General features: G+C 42.0%; 1 protein-coding gene and 1 pseudogene across 1 annotated transcript in view; both read left to right on the top strand.

Moving 5' to 3' along the window:
• The first annotated feature begins 9,723 nt into the window (after positions 1-9,723).
• LOC122490691 lies at positions 9,724-9,811 on the top strand (annotated as a pseudogene).
• Positions 9,812-19,904: 10,093 nt separating this feature from the next.
• HDAC2 (histone deacetylase 2) overlaps positions 19,905-20,793 on the top strand; it is a 30,368-nt gene continuing 29,479 nt past the window's right edge. The window contains exon 1 of the mRNA XM_043592152.1: positions 19,905-20,483. Coding sequence (XP_043448087.1) covers positions 20,432-20,483 — 52 coding nt within the window. The 5' untranslated portion in view covers positions 19,905-20,431. The remainder of the gene's footprint in view (positions 20,484-20,793) is intronic.

Here is a 20,793-nt window from a genome sequence, read left to right as displayed (position 1 = left end):
TGTGGCACACATATGCCATGTATTTTTCCTCTATGTCTTTGCTCTGACCATTAACTCAGCGGAAATATCTGACCTCCATCTCCATCTATGGGTTCTACCATTATTTTAGGATCCATTTCAAAGGTCATCCCCTCCTATTCTTTTAGAGTAATCTGTCTCTCTCCACTTTCTCCTCCCATTTTACTTTGTGACTCTTTGAGTACACAGTCTACATTGTTTTAGAATTATTTATGAATGTCCCATAAGTTCAATACTCCAAAACCTTCACCAGACACAGTTTTTTAGAATTCAGTCTGTAATTCACTTTTCTGGTAGCTAGTTTATAATTTCATCTCACATTAAGTTCTGTGGTCAATTTAGACGCTGTATGTCATTATCCTTGAGGATTTAGCCCGGAATATGCTGGATGCCATTGCCAGGCTGGTGAGAGAGTGGAAGGGAGGAGCCAAATGACAGCAGGCACAGGAGCACAGCACAGGAGACTTGGGACCAATGTAGTGGCATTAACATTGAACTGACCTAGAAAAAGTACAGCAGGTAATGCCAGAAAGCTACAACAGCTGGAGTCACTTAGCTAACCGCTCTGGTCCAAGGGCCCGTTAAAGTCAAAGAAAAACCTAGCCAGCAGCCAACAGAGTCTGGGGAAGGAGCATCAGGCCCGCCCACCTGAGAATGGCTGTTAAAGGCATGATGGGACTTTGGGGCTCAGCAAGCAGACAAGTAAGGTAGAAGCACTAGCTTTGGAGCCAGAAAGACTGGGGTTCTTGTCTCGGCTCTACCATTCACTTCCTGTAAAATGTGGCACAAGTGATTTTGCTTCTGTGAACCTCGGTTTTCTTATCCGCAAAATGAGGGGAAAGACTCCTGCTTTTCACAGGATTGTTGTGAGATGACCTGAAGGGGCGAATGTACGCCTGGTCCATAGCTGATGCTGAGTGTATGTATTCATCTCCATCACAAGCACAGGCTTGGTGGCATGCGTGTGTGAGTCTATGCCAGATTCCTGGCAGAGCCCGCCTGGTGGAGGAATCAGAGATTAGGACAGCAATCAAGGCTGCTAGCCAGGGTTAGAAACTCAAACAGAACACTTCGGTCAGAAGATGCATGGCATTTCTCACCAGCCGTTGAACCATAAATACAGATCCACTGGACGCTGTTTGGTGCCTTTGATATGTGATTGCTACGTCCTACAACATCAGCTTCTCCAACTCAGACTTCGTGGCTTCCTCAGCTCCTCCAAGACCACCCTGGCCTGTGGCTTCGTGTTTACCCAGCTGCTCTTGTGGGTGCTTCTTTGCCCCTCATCAGTATTGGTGCTCCTTGCAGTTCTATCCCTGGCCTCGTCTTCTCACTTTCATGTTCTTCCCCTGTAAGCTCATCCTTGTGGCTTTGGTTGGCTTTCAACTATTGGCTGCCGACTCCCAGATCTGCGTCTTCAGCTATTCAGTCACAACTCAAAACCCTTCGAGGGTCTCTGAAAACCTTGAGATTAATTTGTATTGAGCTAGTTATCTCTTTACTTTTCTTCTTGCGTCCCCCTGCTTCTCCTGAAAAACTGGGGCTTTGGCTCATCAACATCTAAATTCCTCACTGTAATCAATCCCATTATGGATTATGACCCGTCATTTAGACTAGAATTATGGGGGCACCTGGGTGGCTGAGTGGGTTAAGCATCTGACTTTGGCTCAGGTCCTCATCTTGCAGCTCGTGATTTGGAGCCCCATATTGGGCTCTTTGCTGACAGCTCAGAGCCTGGAGCCTGCTTCAGATTCTGTGTCTGCCTCTTTTTCTCTGCCCCTTCCCTGCTAGAGCTGTTTTTCTCTTTCTCAAAACTAAATAAACATAAAAAAAAAAAAAAACAAAAAAAAACCTAGAATTAGGGGCACCTAGGTGGCTCAGTTAGTTAAGCATCTTTTTTTTTTTAATGTTTACTTATTTTTGAGAGACATAGAGAAATAGAACAGGGCGGGGAGGGGCAGAGAGAGAAGGAGACACAGAATCCAAAACAAGATCCAGGCTCCAAGCTGTCAGCACAGAGCCCAGTGTGGGGCTTGAACTCACGAACCGCAAGATCATGACCTGAGCCAAAGTTGGACAGTCCATAGACTGAGCCACCCAGATGCTCCTCAGTTAAGTGTCTGACTCTTTATTTTGGCTCAGGTCATGATCTCATGGTTCATGAGATTGAGCCCTATGTAGGGCTCCAAGCTCACAGTGGTGGAGCCTACTTGAGATTCTCTCTCTCCCTCTCTGTGCCCCTGCTAGTGCGTGTGCATTCTCTTTCTCTCAAAATAAATAAACTTAAAAAAAAAAGACTAGAATTAATTTTGAGAGTCACAACTAGCTTCTTCAAGAATAGAAGAACATAGAATGGAATGGAATAGAAATAGCAGAATGCTAGCTTCCCTAGTAGTATTGCTTTAAGATTTTTTTACAGTGTGCATACATTGGGTCACAATAAAAAATTATTTTTTTTTACGAGTCTATGTCATAGACAAAAGTTAAATACCCACTGGATTAAACTGCGATCTCTTCCAGAGAATCCCAAATCAAACATAAGAGGAAAGATTTGGGAATTACCTGAGTTCAGTCACAAGCTCCTATGCTGACTAGTGTGTTTTCTTGGACAAATTACTTAACTCCTGTACTTCTTGATTTTTTTCATCTGTAAAACGGCTATAAAAATAATAGCTCCTCATGGGACCATTGTGAAGATTACGTGAATTAATGTAGCTATTGCTTGACATGGATGAGTGTTTTTTAACTACTCTTAATGAAAATCTAAATATTTTACTAAAGATATTAAAATTATGGAAATACATAAGAGATATCCACATATAGGCCTATTTCATATAATGTGGAAATAGACAAATTCGTCAGGTTTCATTTTTTCATGATGTGACAAATATGGAAAATGACAGTGTTTGCTGCTGTGGGAAAAAGGGAATATCCCACTCTGGCTGGAGATGACTGCTCAGATGTGACTGCAGCTTCTGGACCGAAACAAATGGCAGCCCCGGGGCCCGAAGGGATCAATATCTCTACATTTGACCCATCCCCAGCACAAAGTGGGAAGCTCTGGACTCTAAACCAAGAGATATATATATATCTTTCCCATGGCCACTGTTACCAATTCCGGGTGGGCCTGTGATCAAGTCTGGCCAAGGAAACTGATGAGAAAGATTTACACCCCACTGTGTCATTCTCGCTCCCACTGGATGAAAAAAAAAAGTGATGCCAGCCTTAGAAGGAGGCTGACTCTGCGGATGGCAGAAAACGTGATCTAAGTAACCTGGTCTCTCACAAAATGTCTGAGCTGCTCAATCAACCGGCCCTGAAGAACAGCCCCCTGTTCTAGACTCCCCGTTTAGGGAGGGATAATAAATGTGTTTATTGTTTAAGCCATTTTTGAGTTAGGATTTCAATTACATCCAACACACAGCATCCTAACTGATTCAGTGTCTGGTTCTATTCTATAGATTTTCCAACACTGTAATTCATGAATGCTGTACTGTGAAATGCAAAATATTACACGTGACTTAAGTAATCGGTGTCATGGGCCATAGAACTCAGATAATTGCAAGTGTTTACATTTGGGTTTTCAGGTTCTTCTCGGATCCTCATTAACCCTTCCGTGGCAAAGATTCCTGCTAACTGAAGACTGCTCCATCTCTACCTCATTTAGATTTTTTTTTTTTTTCCTTTTTGGCAGATTCAGTGTACTTTCATGGGTCTGGATAACCTCAGAGTGTAAACCGCTAGAAGCCACGGTGCCGCCATCTGTGTAACTGTTTCTTTGGGTAGCCTATGGGGAGCTCTCTCACGGAAATCCCATACCTGCTGTAAAAAGAGATTTAAGTTCATGGAACTCAGTAACTATGAGCACATGGGAGACCACGCCCTCTAGGTGGCCCACGACCGGCTGTGTTCCTCGAATGATGTGGCCATCCTGAAGGGGTCAAAGGCACACAGCTGCAGCAGACAGGAAGAAGCCAGGGCAGGCACATGGGACCATCTTCATAAGCTGCTCACTGCTCTCCCAACTCTTCTTCAGGCTGCTGCCTGGCATCATCCTCAAATGTACTGGCAGAAACGGAAGAGGGATCCATGGAACAGGCAGCCTGGGAGCTCCTGAGAACCCCCTTTATCACCACCATTTCAAAGCCTCTCATAAATGACAGAGGACAAGTGACAGGTGGCTCCAGCACGTCCCCGTGCCACAGCAGGTGAACGTGTGTCAGAGAAGAGGAGTGGACTTAGTTTACACAGAACACTGAAGAGTGACTGGAACAATAACAAAGCAGTTTTGAAGCAGAATTCACATGGTCCCTTTATTTTTAGGCAACTTCAGATGACAAATGGTGGCACACACACATTTTCAGCCCTGCAATCACTTCAGAGGAACTCCTTCCTCTTATCGGCCAACTGAACTCATCTGGAAGCAGCCCACCGAGGCACGAGCGGGACTTCCTGCAACGGCTAGTTCAACCTGACAAGTCTCCCTACTGCCTTTGTCTGTTTTTATCTTTAATACTGGAAACATTAAGGAGCTGAAGAACTTTGGCTGCTGACCACTGGACTCCCCTTACTCATTAACTAGGTTCCGCTCCACTTCTGGCTCAGCACTTCGAATTTGGCATCCATGCAGCGACTTCCCCTGGGGAAGGACGACTGGGATGGGACAGGTTCTGGGAAACTCTTCGTGAGGACCTCTGAATTATGTCCCTTGAAGGTACAGAGAGCTCTGCCAATCCCAAGGCCACTTCCCAATTTCTAACTCTGCTGTGTGTGATGCTTCTTTACAGAGCAGTTCTTAAAATATTTACTTTTCAGCAAGGGAATGATGGCAGTGTTAGTTCCTAGAGATGAAGACACCATGCCATTGGGTTGGCTGCCATTCATTTTGGGAAACTTAAGGGAATTATTTGTACAAAGACAGGGCTAGCTAGTAACTGTCCACTGTCCTCAGAGATTAGTTTGAGGTCACCTTAAATCTGTGACAGATGCTACAGCCTAGGGTTTTAAGGATTATAGAGAACAATAAACATCAAGTATAGAGTTAGTCAGGTCCTTCCCTCAAAAAGAAAAAAGAGAGAGAGAGAAAAGTTTTTAGTTCAAGGAAATTTAGGTGGTGACCCTCCTTTAGGGTTATTTGATATTGTATTATATTATTAACTAACAGCAACGCTTTGTAGCCCATTAGTGTCCTTGGTTGTTTACATGGAACAAATAATCTGCATAGAGTTAAAGGAAACAGATTATGTGCACGCTTCAGAATAAACTGAGAGAAGGCTCATCCTGGTCATGATTTGTGGTTGATGCCAGAGCCTTCCTTACCCAGCACCTTGAGGGCCCAGTGGCGGGAAGAGCTGCAAAGGGTCCACTTCTAATGGGTCATTAGACTTCTTCACAATGGTAGGCGTGGCCCTTGTGGACAAAGTACCCTCAGTGTCTTAAATTTATCACAATAAGGAGTCTAAAGAGAACAAAGGAAAGAGGGAATGGGAGTCCCTTAAAAAGAAATGTGAAATCGTTTTTATCCTCCAACCAGTGAATTAAAACCTATTCATATTATAAGCATGTATAATGGATACATACATTAGAGTACACGGTACTCTAGTTTCCACCTGAGGGAGATATTAATTGAGGTACAACAAACTGTACGTAGTCAAAGTATACAACTTGATGAGTTTTGACCTATGTTCTATTCCTTGAATGGGATGAGACTTGTTGAATTTCCTCGGAAAGTTTCTACTGCCTTGGGAATCTCACCGTATGGGACTTAGAAGGTCTCGGGGCAGGGAGGGGGAAGAAGTCAACTGTTATACATGCACAGATCCCAGCACCAGAGCATAAAAGTGACATCCGGAGGGACCTGAAGAGCAAGGAGACCATAAAATCAACCATTCTCTGTAAGCGGCTCTGGGACAGAAGGCAAGAGGAGGGTCCTTTTTCATCTGTATTCTCTTCTTTGCCAACACGGTCCATAGGAAGGTGCCACCTCTCGTCTGGATGGCTGCACTGGGTGGCAGCAAGGGTCACACAAGATGACGGGGTCCCCAACCAATCCACTGGCGGTAGAGTCTCAGTCCAGGGTTCTCAGAGGCCTAAAATTAAACAGACTGAACACACAGTGGGAGGGGAGGCACCGCTCGGAAAAAAGGGCCACGAGTCCGTAGGCATGATGTTGCCTAGTATGTCACACAGCATCTTTCAGAAACAGCTGCCAACACTCTCGGTCTGTTTTTTCCCAAAGGCAACCTTGCGTCTTACCCATTGCGTAATGAGCTCTGTGTCCCCTGGCCTTGAACCGGGGTGCGTCTTTGTGGTTGTCTTATCTAAGAAAGTTCTGTAGAAGTGAAGATGTATGACTTCTGAGACAAGATCACAAAAATGTCATTTTCTTTTTTTTTACTTTGTTCTTTTGGCATGCTCATTCACAGAACTCGGCCACTATGCTGGGAAAAACACTAAGCAGCCACAGGGAGAGTCTCAAACCATCTTCTCAGAAATAACTTCCTCACAAGGGGAAAAATAAAAGCTATATGGTGGAGAAACCTGGTGGGCATTACCTTAACCAAGTTCATAAGCCAGTTAACATGATCAGTAATGAGGGAAACAGACATCATGTGTCACCAGGCATAACACACTGAGAAAGACACATCACTTCAGAGGCATTTCTGCAAACAATGAAATCTAGCAACAAGAAATATCAGATAAACACAAAGAGAAAGACGTTCTATAAAATAATTGGCCTGTACTCCTCAAAAATGGCAAGATGAAGACGGACAAAAAAAAAAAAATACAACAACAACAACCCAAAACTGGTTTCCGATTAAAGGAGATTAAACAGGCATTTCAGCTAAATGTTATATATGGTCCTGGACTGGATCTTAAACTGGGGCAGGGAGGGAGGAGAATAACTATAAAAATATTACTGGGATAGTTGTAGAAGTCTTAACATATACTCTGAATTAGACAATAGCATTACATAACTATTATATCTCCTAACTTTGATAATTCTACTCTAATTATGTAGGGGAATGTCTTAGCCCTCAGGAATACACACAGGAATGTTTCCAACCTCCTTTTAAATGGTTCAGAAAAAGAAAAATGTATGTGGGAGTAACTAGCAAATCTGGAGAAATGGTATACCGAAGTTTCTCATCCCATCCTTGCAAATATTCTGAAAGTTTCAAATTATGTCAAAATAAAAAGCTCTTCCCAGGGAAACCCCCCAAAAGAAGAAAAGGACATACGTGTTTATGGGATGGGGCTGGTTTGGGCACAAGGCAATACTTGCTCCTAGAGGCTTCTCTGAATCCAACAAGCTTACAGGCTGGTTGTGCTTTAGGGAACAATGGGTGACCCTCAGAGAAGGGGCATCAAGTACAGAGGATGTCATGGATTCTGGACAGGGGTCTGGACCAGCAAGGGACTCCCACAGCATAGCGATCAGCCTGTGCAAGCTCTTCCTTTTGTGACACCTTGTGGCAAAAAAGAGCTACTACAGACTTCTCTATTTGCCAGGATTAACCTTTGAGCTCAGTCATCTCCCAGAGTTCTTGAACAATTTGGGGGGAAAGATTTTAAGGAGACATTATGCTTCCTATTAAATATGGCAGGTGAGTTTTCAAACTAGACCGTAGGAAAAAAAAAAAGACATGTAAGAGTGTTTGTATCCTGAGTTTACCAGGTGTTGCCAGTCATACTTCCTAAGCTTTGTATGCTCCTGTGCAACAACTGTGTCAAAAACTAAGCAAGTGCCAAGAAAAGATGATGAAAATACAACTGGGTAAGTTCTCATGAATGGGAAAAATTCAAAACAAAGCTATGTAACAGTCCTTTTGCATCATTCATGTTCTGAAAAGTTGTTAGTAACCTGAATTGTTATAATTGAAATCATATTTCCATTGTAATGAGAAGCATTTAAAAGACTATTACATATTATAGCACAACATTTTGAAATGTGAATACTTACAGACTTTTAAAAATTTTTTAATCCAAATTTTCAGTCTCTGAAAAAGTCATGTTCCTGTAAAGGGCAGCATTCCTTCAAAGTTGGATGTTTAAATAGGTAGAGACTAGTGATAAGTCATGTAAGCGTGAGAGCAGAAATTCTGTGTTTTAAAATAGTGGACAACATGATAGAAAAAAATGTGTGTATAGCTACTCAGATAATTTATTGATAAAACAGATAAATCTTTATTACTTTTATTTTTTATATTGCTTCATGTATTATCAAGACTGTTTTGGTTATAAGAGACAGAGATCCAAATCAACTAGTATAAGCAAAAAATTAAAAAAATAATAAAGTGAATTTATCGGCTCATACAACTGAAGAGTCCAGAGGTAGTTCTAACTCTCAGACATGGCTAGATATAGAAGCTCAAATATTTCCTTCCTTCCTTCCACCCTTCCCTCCTTTGTTCTTTCCTTTTTTCCTTCCTTTCTTCCTTTCCTTCCTTCCTTCTTCCCTTCCTCCCTTCCTTCTTTCCTTCATTCCTTCCTTCCCTCCTGTCATCTATCACTTTTCTACTTCCCTCTTTAATTCTCTCAGTTGCTCCTTGTACAAACAGCCTCCTCCTTCGTGCCAGGGAAGACAGCCAAGAGCAGATAGACAAGTCTCTCAATTTGCTCTATCAGCAATGTCTGGGGAAATACTCTGGTCCAATTTGGATCACAAGCACATGCCTGGGAGGGAAGGAAGGAGGCCATGTGATTCAACCCTTCCAGGATCATGGTCCAAGGTGGGAGGCAGAGTAAGATGTTACAAGGTGTAGTTCCCCTAAAGAACCAGAAAAAAAGGGGAAAATGTGGTACAAAAACCACAGCTATTCTCCCCCATACTTGATCAAGGCAGTTTTTTATAATATAATTCTAATGGACCTAAACATAGCGATATATCAGAAGCTCTTTAAGGTAAATATTGGACAAATGCACAAAGATCTATTATAATACATTTAAAGAAGGTACGGTTTTATAAGAGCCCAAGATTTTTAAAAATCTAATAGAGGTTTGGTTAAACAAATCCTACTTTATTTATGAAATAGTTTTGCATTTATTTATATAGAAATGAATTATTGATAGGGAAAACATAAATTTAAAACAGTACGCACTTATCAAACAGTATACCAATAGTTTTGTTGGATAAAACCACTTTTGTTTTATAATGTATTTTCTTATGTGCTTACATAGCTTAGTATGCATTTAAAAAGTAGGGCAGTACATGCAACAAAATGTTATTTCAGGCTAGAAAGAGATGAATGATAGATGATTTTCTTTGGCCTGTTTACATTTTTTTATTTTTCTATAGAACCACATATAAAACAAAACTCAAATACTATATAATCCGAAGTTTTATGCATCAACTTTAGTTGCAAGTACTAATCCATTTCAGACTAGCATGAGGCCTGGAGGCAGTCAGTTTCAAGATGGTGGCGACAGGTCTGTGTCAGGGCTCGCTAGCTTACTTAGTTAACTTGGACTCAGCGATTCGGTAAGAAATGATAATTGTGCTGTGATAAGAGGACCACTGTGGGGCGCATCTGGGGGGGCTCAATTGGTTAAGCATCCGACTTTGGCTCAGGTCATGGTTCATGAGTTCGAGCCCTGTGTGGGGCTCTGTGCTGGAAGCCAAAGCCTGGAGCCTGCTTCAAAGTCTGTGCCTCCCTCTCTCTCTGCCCCTCCCCCGTCCTCTCTCTCTCTCAAAAATAAAAAAAATAAAACATTAAAGCTGGAATGATACAGAGAATACCAGCATGTCCTCTGCACAAGAGTGACACACAATCCTGAAACATTCCATATTAAAAAAAAAAAAAAGCACAGTTCTTTTGTCTAACATGAACACTGATCAAAAATTATAAAGTTGTTATTAAACATCTTTGTAATAATCACATTACATTAAGGGCATCAACATTTTTTCCCAGAATAAGTTCCAAATATTTGGGGATCAAAATTGATAAAATGCACAAAAATTCACATTATAGAAACCATTCTAGGACGATAACTATGATGCTAGCAAAATAGACTTGAAAGGATAGATAGTTCAGAAAGAAACAGAAAAGGAAAGAAAGGAGGAAGGGAGAAAAAGGGAAGGAAATTTTGCCGGGCACCAACTAAGTACTTAGGGCAAGCATTTTTATAATTAGAAAATTCCAGCAAGGTTACTTTTTAAATTATTTAATATGCAACTTTAAGATACCAAAAGTTCAATTTATAAATAAAGTTTTAGGGAATCTACAATTTTAGGTATTTCCTATTATCTTAAAATTTTAGTAGAAAAATAACTGAGGAAGTAAAAGCAAGATGAATAATTAACGCTGATTCCATCCTACCTAGCCAATGAGTGTTTGCAAGTAATGTAACTGAAAGCAGTAACTAATAAGGGAAATAATTTAATGGGAAATATTTATTTAATAGAATAAAATAAGCTAAGCTAAATTCTGGTAGATTTTTATTATAAAGACACTGAATAATTTTCCGGTGGGTGTAGCGAAAATCTTTATTGCCTGTTATAAGTACTTTTAAAGTACTCGGAAATACAGTGTAGAGGGAAACTCAGCAAAATATAAAAACTGCATAACCTATGCAGTTCTTTTCTTCTTTAGTTTCTGTGGTATGCTAATAGCTTAAAGAAAGCATTAACATAAGAGAGCTGAAGTGCATCAGATTTCAGTCATTCAGTATACAGCTTACTCTTCAGTGACACAGTACTCATTCTATCTTTATGATTTTATTAGTCAGGTTCTCTAAAGAAACAGAATCAATAAGATGTGTGTATCTTTAAAAAGATATATTTTAAGGCATTAGCTCCTACAATTATGGAGATGGGCATGCCCATCAGCAGGCTGGAGACCCAGGGAAGAGGTGATGCTGAATTTCAAGTCCAAAGGCTAGAGACCCAGGAGTCAATATTGCAGTTCAAGTCTGAAGGCCATCTGCTGGCAGAATTCCCTCTTGCTAGGGAGGAAGTCAGTCTTTTGTTCCAATTAGAACTTTAACTAACTGGATGGGGCCCAACCACATTATGGAAGGCAGTCTGCTTTACTCAACCTACTGGTTCAAATCTTAATCCCACCTAGAAACATCCTCACAGAAAGACCCAGAATAATGGTTAACCAAGTATCTCAGCATTCCGTGGCTCAATTAAAGTTGACAGGTAAAACTAACCATCACTCAGAAACATCCAGAATGTCTGAATATCTCAGAACTGTGGTCCCGCAAGGTGACACATAAAATTAACCACCAAAATGGCCTATGTTAGATCTGATGTCTATGAGATTACCAGTAATTTTTCTTTATTTTCTACACAAATGGCTCATTTTCTAGTTGAATACATTATAATAAAAGTTAAGTTTTCAAAGTTATTTTATAAAGAGAAAGATGAGACCTTCAGTACAAGATAGAGAAAACCATCAGAGTTAATTATATGTCATTTGCTATCAAGAGGCTAATAGCTGAGGTGGACACTTTTGGGCTGACCAGCATTTTGACCCTCTTCTTATGTTTGGGCAGCCTGTCATTGATGTATTTTAGTGGGAGCCATGCTCCCATCTTCTACCAAAAGACCACACACTTCACTTCCACTGATTCCTGACAGCTAGAGCATATAACCTAAGAACCATTTATTGGGTGCTCCTGCCCAGGACTTTTGTGCTAAAGTTAACACACAGAGAAGGCAGGGACAGTGCACGAAGTGGCAGCTAACTCCAGGGTCTTAGGCTGGGTTTGGTGATTGTTAGCAGTGACAGTTTCCAATGTCCACGGAGAAAGCACCCTCATAACCAGACCCCGCATATGAAGATATTTAGCTGTGTTTTATCATCCGTCTTACTGGTTGATTCTTCTCAATTTTGCAAGCCTGTTCCTCTTGCTTTCCCATCAACTTCTTGAGCCATCTATACCCTTCTCATACATTCCGTTTTGCTTATCATCACCAGAACTGGCAACCAAGAACCTTGACCAATATAATACTCTTATCTAGGAGGCTTCAAGGGATTATTTTGATGTATTTTATAGAGTAGTTGTAGCATAAGTGGGGCTATTTTGATGCATTACAAAGCCTGAATTAATTTTAGAACATTATGATGTGTACAGTTACATCAGTCATCCAAAATTTGAAGACTTAGAAGACAAGTTTCCCTCCTGTTATGGACTGACTTGTGTTCCATTAAAGTTCATATGTCGAAGTCCTAACCCCTAGAACCTCTGAATGTGATGTATTTGGAGTTAGGACCTTTAAAGAGGTGAGTTAAAATGGGGCTGTTAGGTTTGGTACTAATCCAATAAGACTTTTTTTTTTCAGTGTTTATTTTTGAGCGAGAGAGAGTGGGAGCAGGGGAGAGGCAGAGAGACAGAGAGAGACAGAGAGAGAGACTGAGACTGGAGCAGGCTCCAGGCTCTGAGCTGTTAGCACAGAACCTGATGTGGGGCTCAAACTGACAAACTGTGAGTCATGACCTGAGCTGAAGTCAGATGCTTAACCTACAGAGCCACCCAGGCACCCCCAATAAGACTTTTTGTATGGTGCCCTTACAAAAGAGGTTAGGTCACAGACAACACAAAGGGATGACCATGTGAGGACACAGCAAAAAGCCAGCCATCTGCAAGCCAAAGAAAGAGGACTCAGAAGAAACTAAGCCTGCCAATACCTTTATCTTAGGCTTCTAGCCTCCAAAATTGTGAGAAAATAAATTTCTATTGTTTAAGCCACTTAATTTATGGTATTGTGTTATTGTAGCCCGAGTAAACTAATACATATGCCCTCAAGGATCTTATAATTTTGTAAAGGTAAATAAGTATGAATAAGAAAAAAATATAGATGCTAACATATAAACCGCACATAGGATGCTGGAGGATAAAGGTGGAGAGTTAGGGAAGAGGGGTTAGGACAATGCTATATGAATTTAGATATTATTTGTCTTCTTTTTAAGTGAGATCTTTTCTTGAGTCAAACCTCATACAAATACTTATTATTTAAGCTTAAGAAGAAATGAAAATGTATTTGGGTAATTAACCTACCATCATAAATGAAATACAATAAAAGTGTATTGGAGGGGAAAGCAAGTGATGGAGGGGAAAGAAAGAAAAAAATCCAAGCCTTAACAGACTGTTTTTAAAAGTTTTGCCTGAGGGGTGCCTGGGTGGCGCAGTCGGTTGAGCGTCCGACTTCAGCCAGGTCACGATCTTGCGGTCTGTGAGTTCGAGCCCCGCGTCGGGCTCTGGGCTGATGGCCCAGAGCCTGGAGCCTGTTTCCGATTCTGTGTCTCCCTCTCTCTCTGCCCCTCCCCCGTTCATGCTCTGTCTCTCTCTGTCCCAAAAATAAATAAACGTTGGAAAAAAAATTTAAAAAAAAAAAATAAAAGTTTTGCCTGAAAGATGCTTTTAACAGACTAATATACCAACAAATGTAAGCATTTATTATGTCAACAGACTATAAAAACTAGCATCAAATTATCCCTGTAAAGCAAGGAGGCAAAATTATGATACCAGGCCATCAGCCATGAACACCCGGTGAAGCACATTTGCCACTAGCTCAACTAAGACCGGAGTCTACGGTAAAAGTTTAATGCTTTACAAAATGAGAAGACATTACTATAGAAAAAAGGACAGCACTAAACAATGCAGTCTGTACCATTATGCACACTCGGGTGTTGGTCATTGTTATATAAAGGAAGGTGTGGTAATGTCTTGGAGCATGGCAATGCAAAATTTGGATGAAAAAGAAAACAAGGTCACAGGTGCATTATATCTCAATAAAATTAGAAAAAAGAAAAAAATGGTCAGTTAGAAGAGAGCAAGAGAAAGTAACCTTCACTGCTGCTGAACAATATCTATTCTAGATTGTCAGCATTCCCTGTCCGTGTTCACACAAAAAAGATACTGAATCTTCAACGATTTGTGATTCTATTTAAGTGCTTTTGATGAATACTTCAACATCTTTGTATTCACATTAGCACAAATGGGATAAAAGCATCTCAATTTTCCTCTCCTAACTAACGATCTGATAGTTTTCCAATAAAACTCATCCAGAGGTAATGTGCTAGGAATTTTTACATGTTCCCCCCTGCTCCACCCATGACTGGAAAGAAGAATCTAGAATTCACCGTAAGCTGGATATATCTGTGGGTTCACAGTATAAGGAAAAATTTCTCATTACTAACAATGCTTTGGCATTACATGGTCATGAACTGTCAAGCCCTTGAGATTTTATCGCATCTTGCAAGTGAGTTAAGTTAACCTGTTAAAGTTTCATGGACTCTGGCTGAAGTTAGGAGATTCCCGGATCAGAGACAAAGTACTTTACTGCTCACAGCATAGCAAAATTCAATGAGCATCAACCCATTTTTTTCAGTTTCTCTTGTCTCCTAAGTCCCAGAAAGAATACGTAACGACCCAGATGACACCTGCACACAGAGTGGGTTGTACTGCAAAAGAGAAACCCGGGACCAAGGGCCCAGATTTCAGAGCAAGCAGCAAGCAAGCCAGTCTCCCTGACCCTGAGAGTGAGCACTTACACATTAGTCATGATATGTCACCTTCCTACTTAGATATCTATGTGACTAGCTACAGAAACTGCTTAGTCTCAGGAGACAGAGAAGTCTTGCAACCTGGCATACTCAGCAAGAATGTACAGGACACTCAGCAAGAATGTGCAGGGACCGGCCTCTTCTAACAATCCACCCTACGTGTTCTTGACAGAACTCAAACTTTCACATGGATATATTACCATTAACCACTCTGATTAATCTGACTAGCAGAGGCTTCATTCAACTTGTCTCATATAGCGTTTAATTAAGGCCCTGTCACTGACAGCCAAGCAGCAGGAGGAGACCAATCTGTAGTATTGACCTCAGGCATGCCCCAAGGTTCCTGAAATCCCATAAACCATCGGGTCACTGGCTTTTTTCCTTATGATTCTGATTTGACCTTTCTATCTGGTCTGAGGCATTAATCCAGTTCAGCTGATGTATTAAGGATGGTTCAAAACCTGACACCTAGGGTAATTCTATCATCTATAACAACCCTGGCTGGTGAGTTGAGGCAGACCTCACTGCTTTCTAAGGCTTCGGTGGCATCACTGATCACTTGAGCTAAACTCAGGGACAAAATTCTTACCATCTTTTCTAATTGCCTGACATCATCAGGATAATCAACCACAGAGTGCACATAAAGGAGTCAGTTATCCTTCTGGGAAGTTCCTCCAAATAACTAAGGGTGGCCCTGTTTCAAAGAGATCTCCACTGTCATCTGAAACCTATGCAATCTACTGGTGGGTCCTTACACACTTCAAAGTCTCTTATGACCACAGCTAGGGTGCACGTTACTGTGATCTTGGAAGCAGTAAAATTAATACCTGACTTCCATACAAGAAGTAGAGTTCTGGGAGTGGACAGGGTGTCCCCAGAAATCAAGTATTATTTATTACAACTGTTGGGGATCGCTAGTGGGATCAACCTAAGTCTGAAAACACAGGTTGGCTGTGTCTCCAACATGGTGAAGAAGTATCCCCACCTGGAGGAAAGCTACACAAGCAGGATACTGTGCAGCCACCTGTCTTTAAACCTACTGGTTGGTATTCAGCCTGCAAGCCCCCCAGTTCCTCTTCATTAACAGGCAATACATTGGAGGGCCATGTAATTCCCAGTTGACCGTATAATCTGGTCAAATGTTTGCTACCAATTTCCATGGACTTCCCTCAAATTCTGCTGGTTGACAAGGCTCTCATCCTTCCTTTTTAGTAAGCCATGTCTTTATCAGCCCCCCAATCTCATCACTAAAAACTGTCAAGAAATGTGAAGGGTCTGAGATTTTACACTATTTGCAAGCTAACAAGCTAGACAACCACAGTTTCATAGACACAAGACTCCTGTGCCAAAGGCAAAGGTAATTTATTATTCAAAGCAATAGCAGTGACCAGAGTATAAGTATTATGTTTTGTGCTGTGGCCAAGCCCCAATTCCTACAGGTCATGAGGAAGAGGACCAGATGACACGCTTGTAGCGTGTTGCGTTATAGGAGATGAACCCTGAACTTAGAGAACCTGAATCTTTTATAATGGGTAGTACGCGTGCCCTGCCTTTGCCCCAGAGGGAGTCACTTTCTCTTATCTTCCAAAGCTGTTCATTATACAAACATCTTTGAATGGATTGTTTGTTTGGAAAAAAGGGCATTCAGTACCTCCACTCTCAAGATGTTCAAAACCCAAGGAAAGCTGTCTCTCCACAGAAATCTGTAATTTCTAACTGGAAATCACCAAAAGCCACTAACTCCTAATGCATATTTTACATGAAGTAGGATTGTATCCAACTGCATTTAACAAAGTCCTGACTACAGTGGTTTACCCAAATATTTGTTTTGATAGGTCTTTTTTCCCTGCATGTAACCAGAAGTCAGGAGGTGGACAGTCCAGGTCTGGTACAGATATAAATGAGGACTTCAAGGACCCAGGTCCCACCATTCTGCTCCATGATCCTCATTATTGAGCTTTTCACTCAGTGGTCCCAACACACATACTCTACCTCCATTCGTACAGTTCTGTGCTAAGTAGAGAGAAATAATTATCAGATTTGAAGGAAAGTTAAAAAATTTGAGAGGAAAGATGAAGAATGAAGATACAAGTGTTGGGTGATTGGGAGACACTAGCAAATAGATTTTCCCAGATAAAGCATGGGTATAGAATTTTTCTAGAAAATGTGTGTAAGTAGATGGGTTGGATGAAAGTAATACTATGTTTTAAGGGACAGAAGCAAAGCATCCATCAGCTAAGAAGCTAAGAGGGGTGACATGGAAAGTGTAATGCAACAGAATAATTTAGTAGATGAGCTATGATTCAAAAATCTATTTTTAATAAAAACGGGAAATTTAAAATTTTATTACACAAATGCACAGCTCAAAGTGCACAATAATGTTTCATTATTTGGTGCTACTGTTCGGATTAATGAGTTATAGCTTATAGTACTGGGTAAAAATAGGAACCATGTTTCTAGGGAAATCAAAATTCAGCTTGAGGCTGGTTTAGTGTGTGACAGCACCCTCATGTTAGTAATTCTACTTCTCTACCTTCTGTACTACCTTATGGAATTGCTACATAGAATTTAACACCAGGAAATCTAAATTTCCCTTAGAGCAGAAACAAGCTTATATGAACAATTCTTTTATAGTAACTAAAAATTAAACTATCTGCTGCAGTTGGTAGCAGGGTTTCATTTTTAGCATAAGCTGAGACAATTGTTTTCCGTTTTTTTTTTTTAAACAATCGGTTTCTAAATAATCTAAATAGTTTCTAGTCAATCAGTTCTAAATAGTCAAAATAATTCAATTATGTTTAACAGATCCTTTCACTGAATAATCTCAAAGTATTAAACATCTTCAAGATTATAAAGATATGTCCATGTAGACGAAGTAGAAACCGAAGAAAAATAGTTTAAGAATAAAGACAATCCTCCAGGCCCTTGGGTGGCTCAGTTGGTTGAGTGTCCAGCTTTGGCTCAGGTCAGGATCTCGTGGTTCTGAATTCAACCCCACATTGGGCTCCCTGCTGTCAGTGAGGAGCCTACTTTGGATCCTCTCTCCCCCTCTCTCCCTGCCCCTCCCCCTGCAAATAAATGAACATTTAAAAAATAATGTAAAAAAAAAAAAGAATAAAGACAATCCTCAATTACACATTCTATGAATTAACCTTGTTTTCAACTTGTTTCCTTATCCTATATATTGTCTAAAACTTTTTTCTTTTTTTTATGTTTATTTATTTTTGAGAAAAAGAGACAGAGACAGAGCGTGAGAGGGGGAGGGGCAGAGAGAGAGAGAGAGGGAGACAGAGAATTCAAAGCAGGCTCCAGCCTCTGAGCTGTTAGCACACAGCTGGACATAGGGCTTGAACTCACAGACCGCAAGTTCATGACCCGAGCCAAAGATGGATGCCCAACCAACTGAGCCACCCAGGCACCCAAAAGACTTTCTTTTTTCTGATGGTAAAAAGGTTTGTGAGAGAGGAGTTTGAATACGGTAAATGAAATTAGAGTTTGTCAATTCTGATAGAATGTTTGATAATCTACAGTTCATTATGACGTTTAGGCACATAATTCACTTGGTCAGCTCTTGTTACTGGGTAAGATAGCCTTCTCCAATGCTAGTTTCTAAGGGTAAAATAACTTGCTTCAATTAGTTTAAAATTATTAAATAATAAATAACATAACAAGTTCCTCAACAGTTAAGATATATGCCCAGGCTCATCTCACACATTCAAAGCTAAATGCTGTGGATGCAAACAATGATTATCACTACCAGTATTGTAATAACAATCATAATAATCCCTTATATTTACAAAGTTCTCACTGTTTAAAAACTATTCCACATTAACTTTCTTATTTGAGCCACTCAGTATTCATATGAGGAACTATTCTTTAAGTGATCCTGCCTCACTTTACAGATAAGGCAATTCAGACCAAAAAAAGTTTAAGTGACTTGCCCCATGTCATAGGCACAGAGATAAAATTGCATGCAAGACAGACATAGTCCTTCCTCTGGCTAACCTCTATTCTAATCAGAAGTTAAAAGAAGTTGTGAGCAATCTTAACGTGGTGTTGAGCTAGAGCAGTACTAGTCCCAAGAACTACATGAGGGGCAAAGAAAGACCGGGGTCAAGGAGGTAGGTAGAGTCAGGGAAATTTTCCTGAAGTAAATAAAGTCTCATTTCAGACTTCACTATGCTGAATCTGAGAAGAATATTAGTTTTTGCTCAGAATCTACCAAGTTGATTTTGGACTTGATAGAGTAAAACTTTAAAGTCAATACCTTGTAATTAACCTTAAGCCAATGTTTCTCACACTGTGGTTCTTGTACCAACTGCATCAGTTACCTGGTATGCTTGTTAAAAATACAGACTTGGGAAAAGGGGTTACTCTGGACTTTTCTTAAACTTCTTGGGGTGAGATCCAGGAAAATTGCTTTTTTAAGTATAAATACCTTGAGGATTTTGAAGTCAATAGCAAAATCAAGAAGATATTTTTGGTAGTGGCTCCAAATGGCTCCTGCTTCAATAAGGCCTTTTTTTTTTTTTTTTTTTTTTTTTTGGTGAGGCTATGGAAGAGAGTGTGTATTCATGTATTTGGGAGAAAATTGTACAAGATATAGTTGGAGTAAGAGTGCTCACTGTAGACTGTCAGAAGCCCCCACCTCTCACAATGCAATGTGGTTGGCTTACAATAGGTGCTTGACAAATGTTTGTTGACCTATTGATCAGGCACAGGTATTTATCGCTTCCATGAGTTTTGAAAGTGTTTTAGCATTCTGCTCCAATCTTCTAGTGTCCAAACAGCAGCAGCAGTATGGATGTGTGGATTGGGGGGGGGGGGGGGGGAGCCTGAATGAATTCAAACCCTGGATCAACAGTGGAGACGACCAAGTACCTTACTAAAGAAGAAATAGGAATAATACTTACATCTCAGTGTTTGGGGGAGTCTTAAATGGCCTACCAGGTAGCTTTTATAAATAGGTATCAATGAAAATATTGTAAGTGCAAATGCTTACCACTGTGCTTTACGCCCTGATGTAAATGCATTCTATAAATACTCATTCAAAACCAGGCAGTACTGTACTACTTATTGTCTGTATTAGGTCCCCTTAACAGATCGCAACCTCGGAGCAATTATCAACAAAAAATAAAGAATAAATGAACAAACGAGAAACCTGAGGCGACCCGGCCCAGGGACCATGGGCTGCAGCCCGGCGTGTTCGAAGAGGCCGGAAGGGGTGCAAGAGTGGTCTCTCCCCGCCCGGTTCCCGGCACGTGGTCCGCTCGGGCGGGAGCTTCGCGACAGTGGGGGAGGGGAGCGGCGTGGGACGACGCGGAGGGGGTCTAGGCGGCCAAGGCTACGGTTGGGGAGGCGCGATTGCGCAGACTCCGAATAGGCGCAACCACTGTGCGAAGATTGTGAGGGGGGGAGCGCTCACCCGGCGCCACACTCCCTTTAGCTACTTGTGGAGTGATAGCCTGACTATTTTTCTCGTTTCACGACTGCATTTGGCGCCGTTCTCCACAAGTTATTCATCATTAGAAGGCCTCTTATCTCAAGGCTGACAAGGATTCTTTTTCTAGTCGGACCCCTCTTTCCCCCCCGTGAAGGCCACAGTGGACGCGTCCCACCTCCCCTCGGCCTCCGGAGGTGGTTTGGCTGCCCCCTCCCCCTCCCTAGTGTCGCGAGTTGGCGCCGCTGCCACCCCCCGGCTCCGCGCTCTCGGCCCCTCGGCCGGGCGGTACCGAGTCCTCCCGGCACCCCCTCCTCTCCTCCCTTCGGCTGGCCCTTCCCCGCGGGACTGCCACCCCCACCTTCGCCCCAGCCCTTTTCTTTCCCCGCCTAGCCGCGGCGGCAGCAGCAGCAGCAGGAGGAGGAGCCGGAGCCCGGAGGCGGCGGTGGCCGGGGAGCCCATGGCGTACAGTCAGGGAGGCGGCAAGAAGAAAGTCTGCTACTACTACGATGGTGAGAGGCCGGGCCGGCGGCAGGGTGGGCGGGCAGGGCTGGGGAGCCAGGCCGGGAGCCGAGCCGGACTCCGCGGCCGCCGAAGCGAGTGGGCGCCCGTGCTGAGGGGTGGGAAGGAGGAGGGACCGACGTCTGGCCGCATCTTAACCCATTCCCGACCCGACGCCGTCAGGGGGAGCCCCTCCGCGGCGAGCGGCCCCCGCCGGCTCTGCGGCGGGTGCCAGGTGGACGGCCCCCTTTTCCCTCTTGCCGCTCTCCCTCCGGCTGTACGGTCCGCCGCCCTGAAGGCGGCCGCCTGTAGGACGGCGCC

Source organism: Prionailurus bengalensis, chromosome B2 (assembly GCF_016509475.1).
Source record: "Prionailurus bengalensis isolate Pbe53 chromosome B2, Fcat_Pben_1.1_paternal_pri, whole genome shotgun sequence".
In the NCBI taxonomy this organism is placed as follows: Eukaryota; Metazoa; Chordata; class Mammalia; order Carnivora; family Felidae; genus Prionailurus; species Prionailurus bengalensis.
Note: the sequence above shows the minus strand (reverse complement) of the source record. Positions and strands in the feature narration are given on the sequence as shown.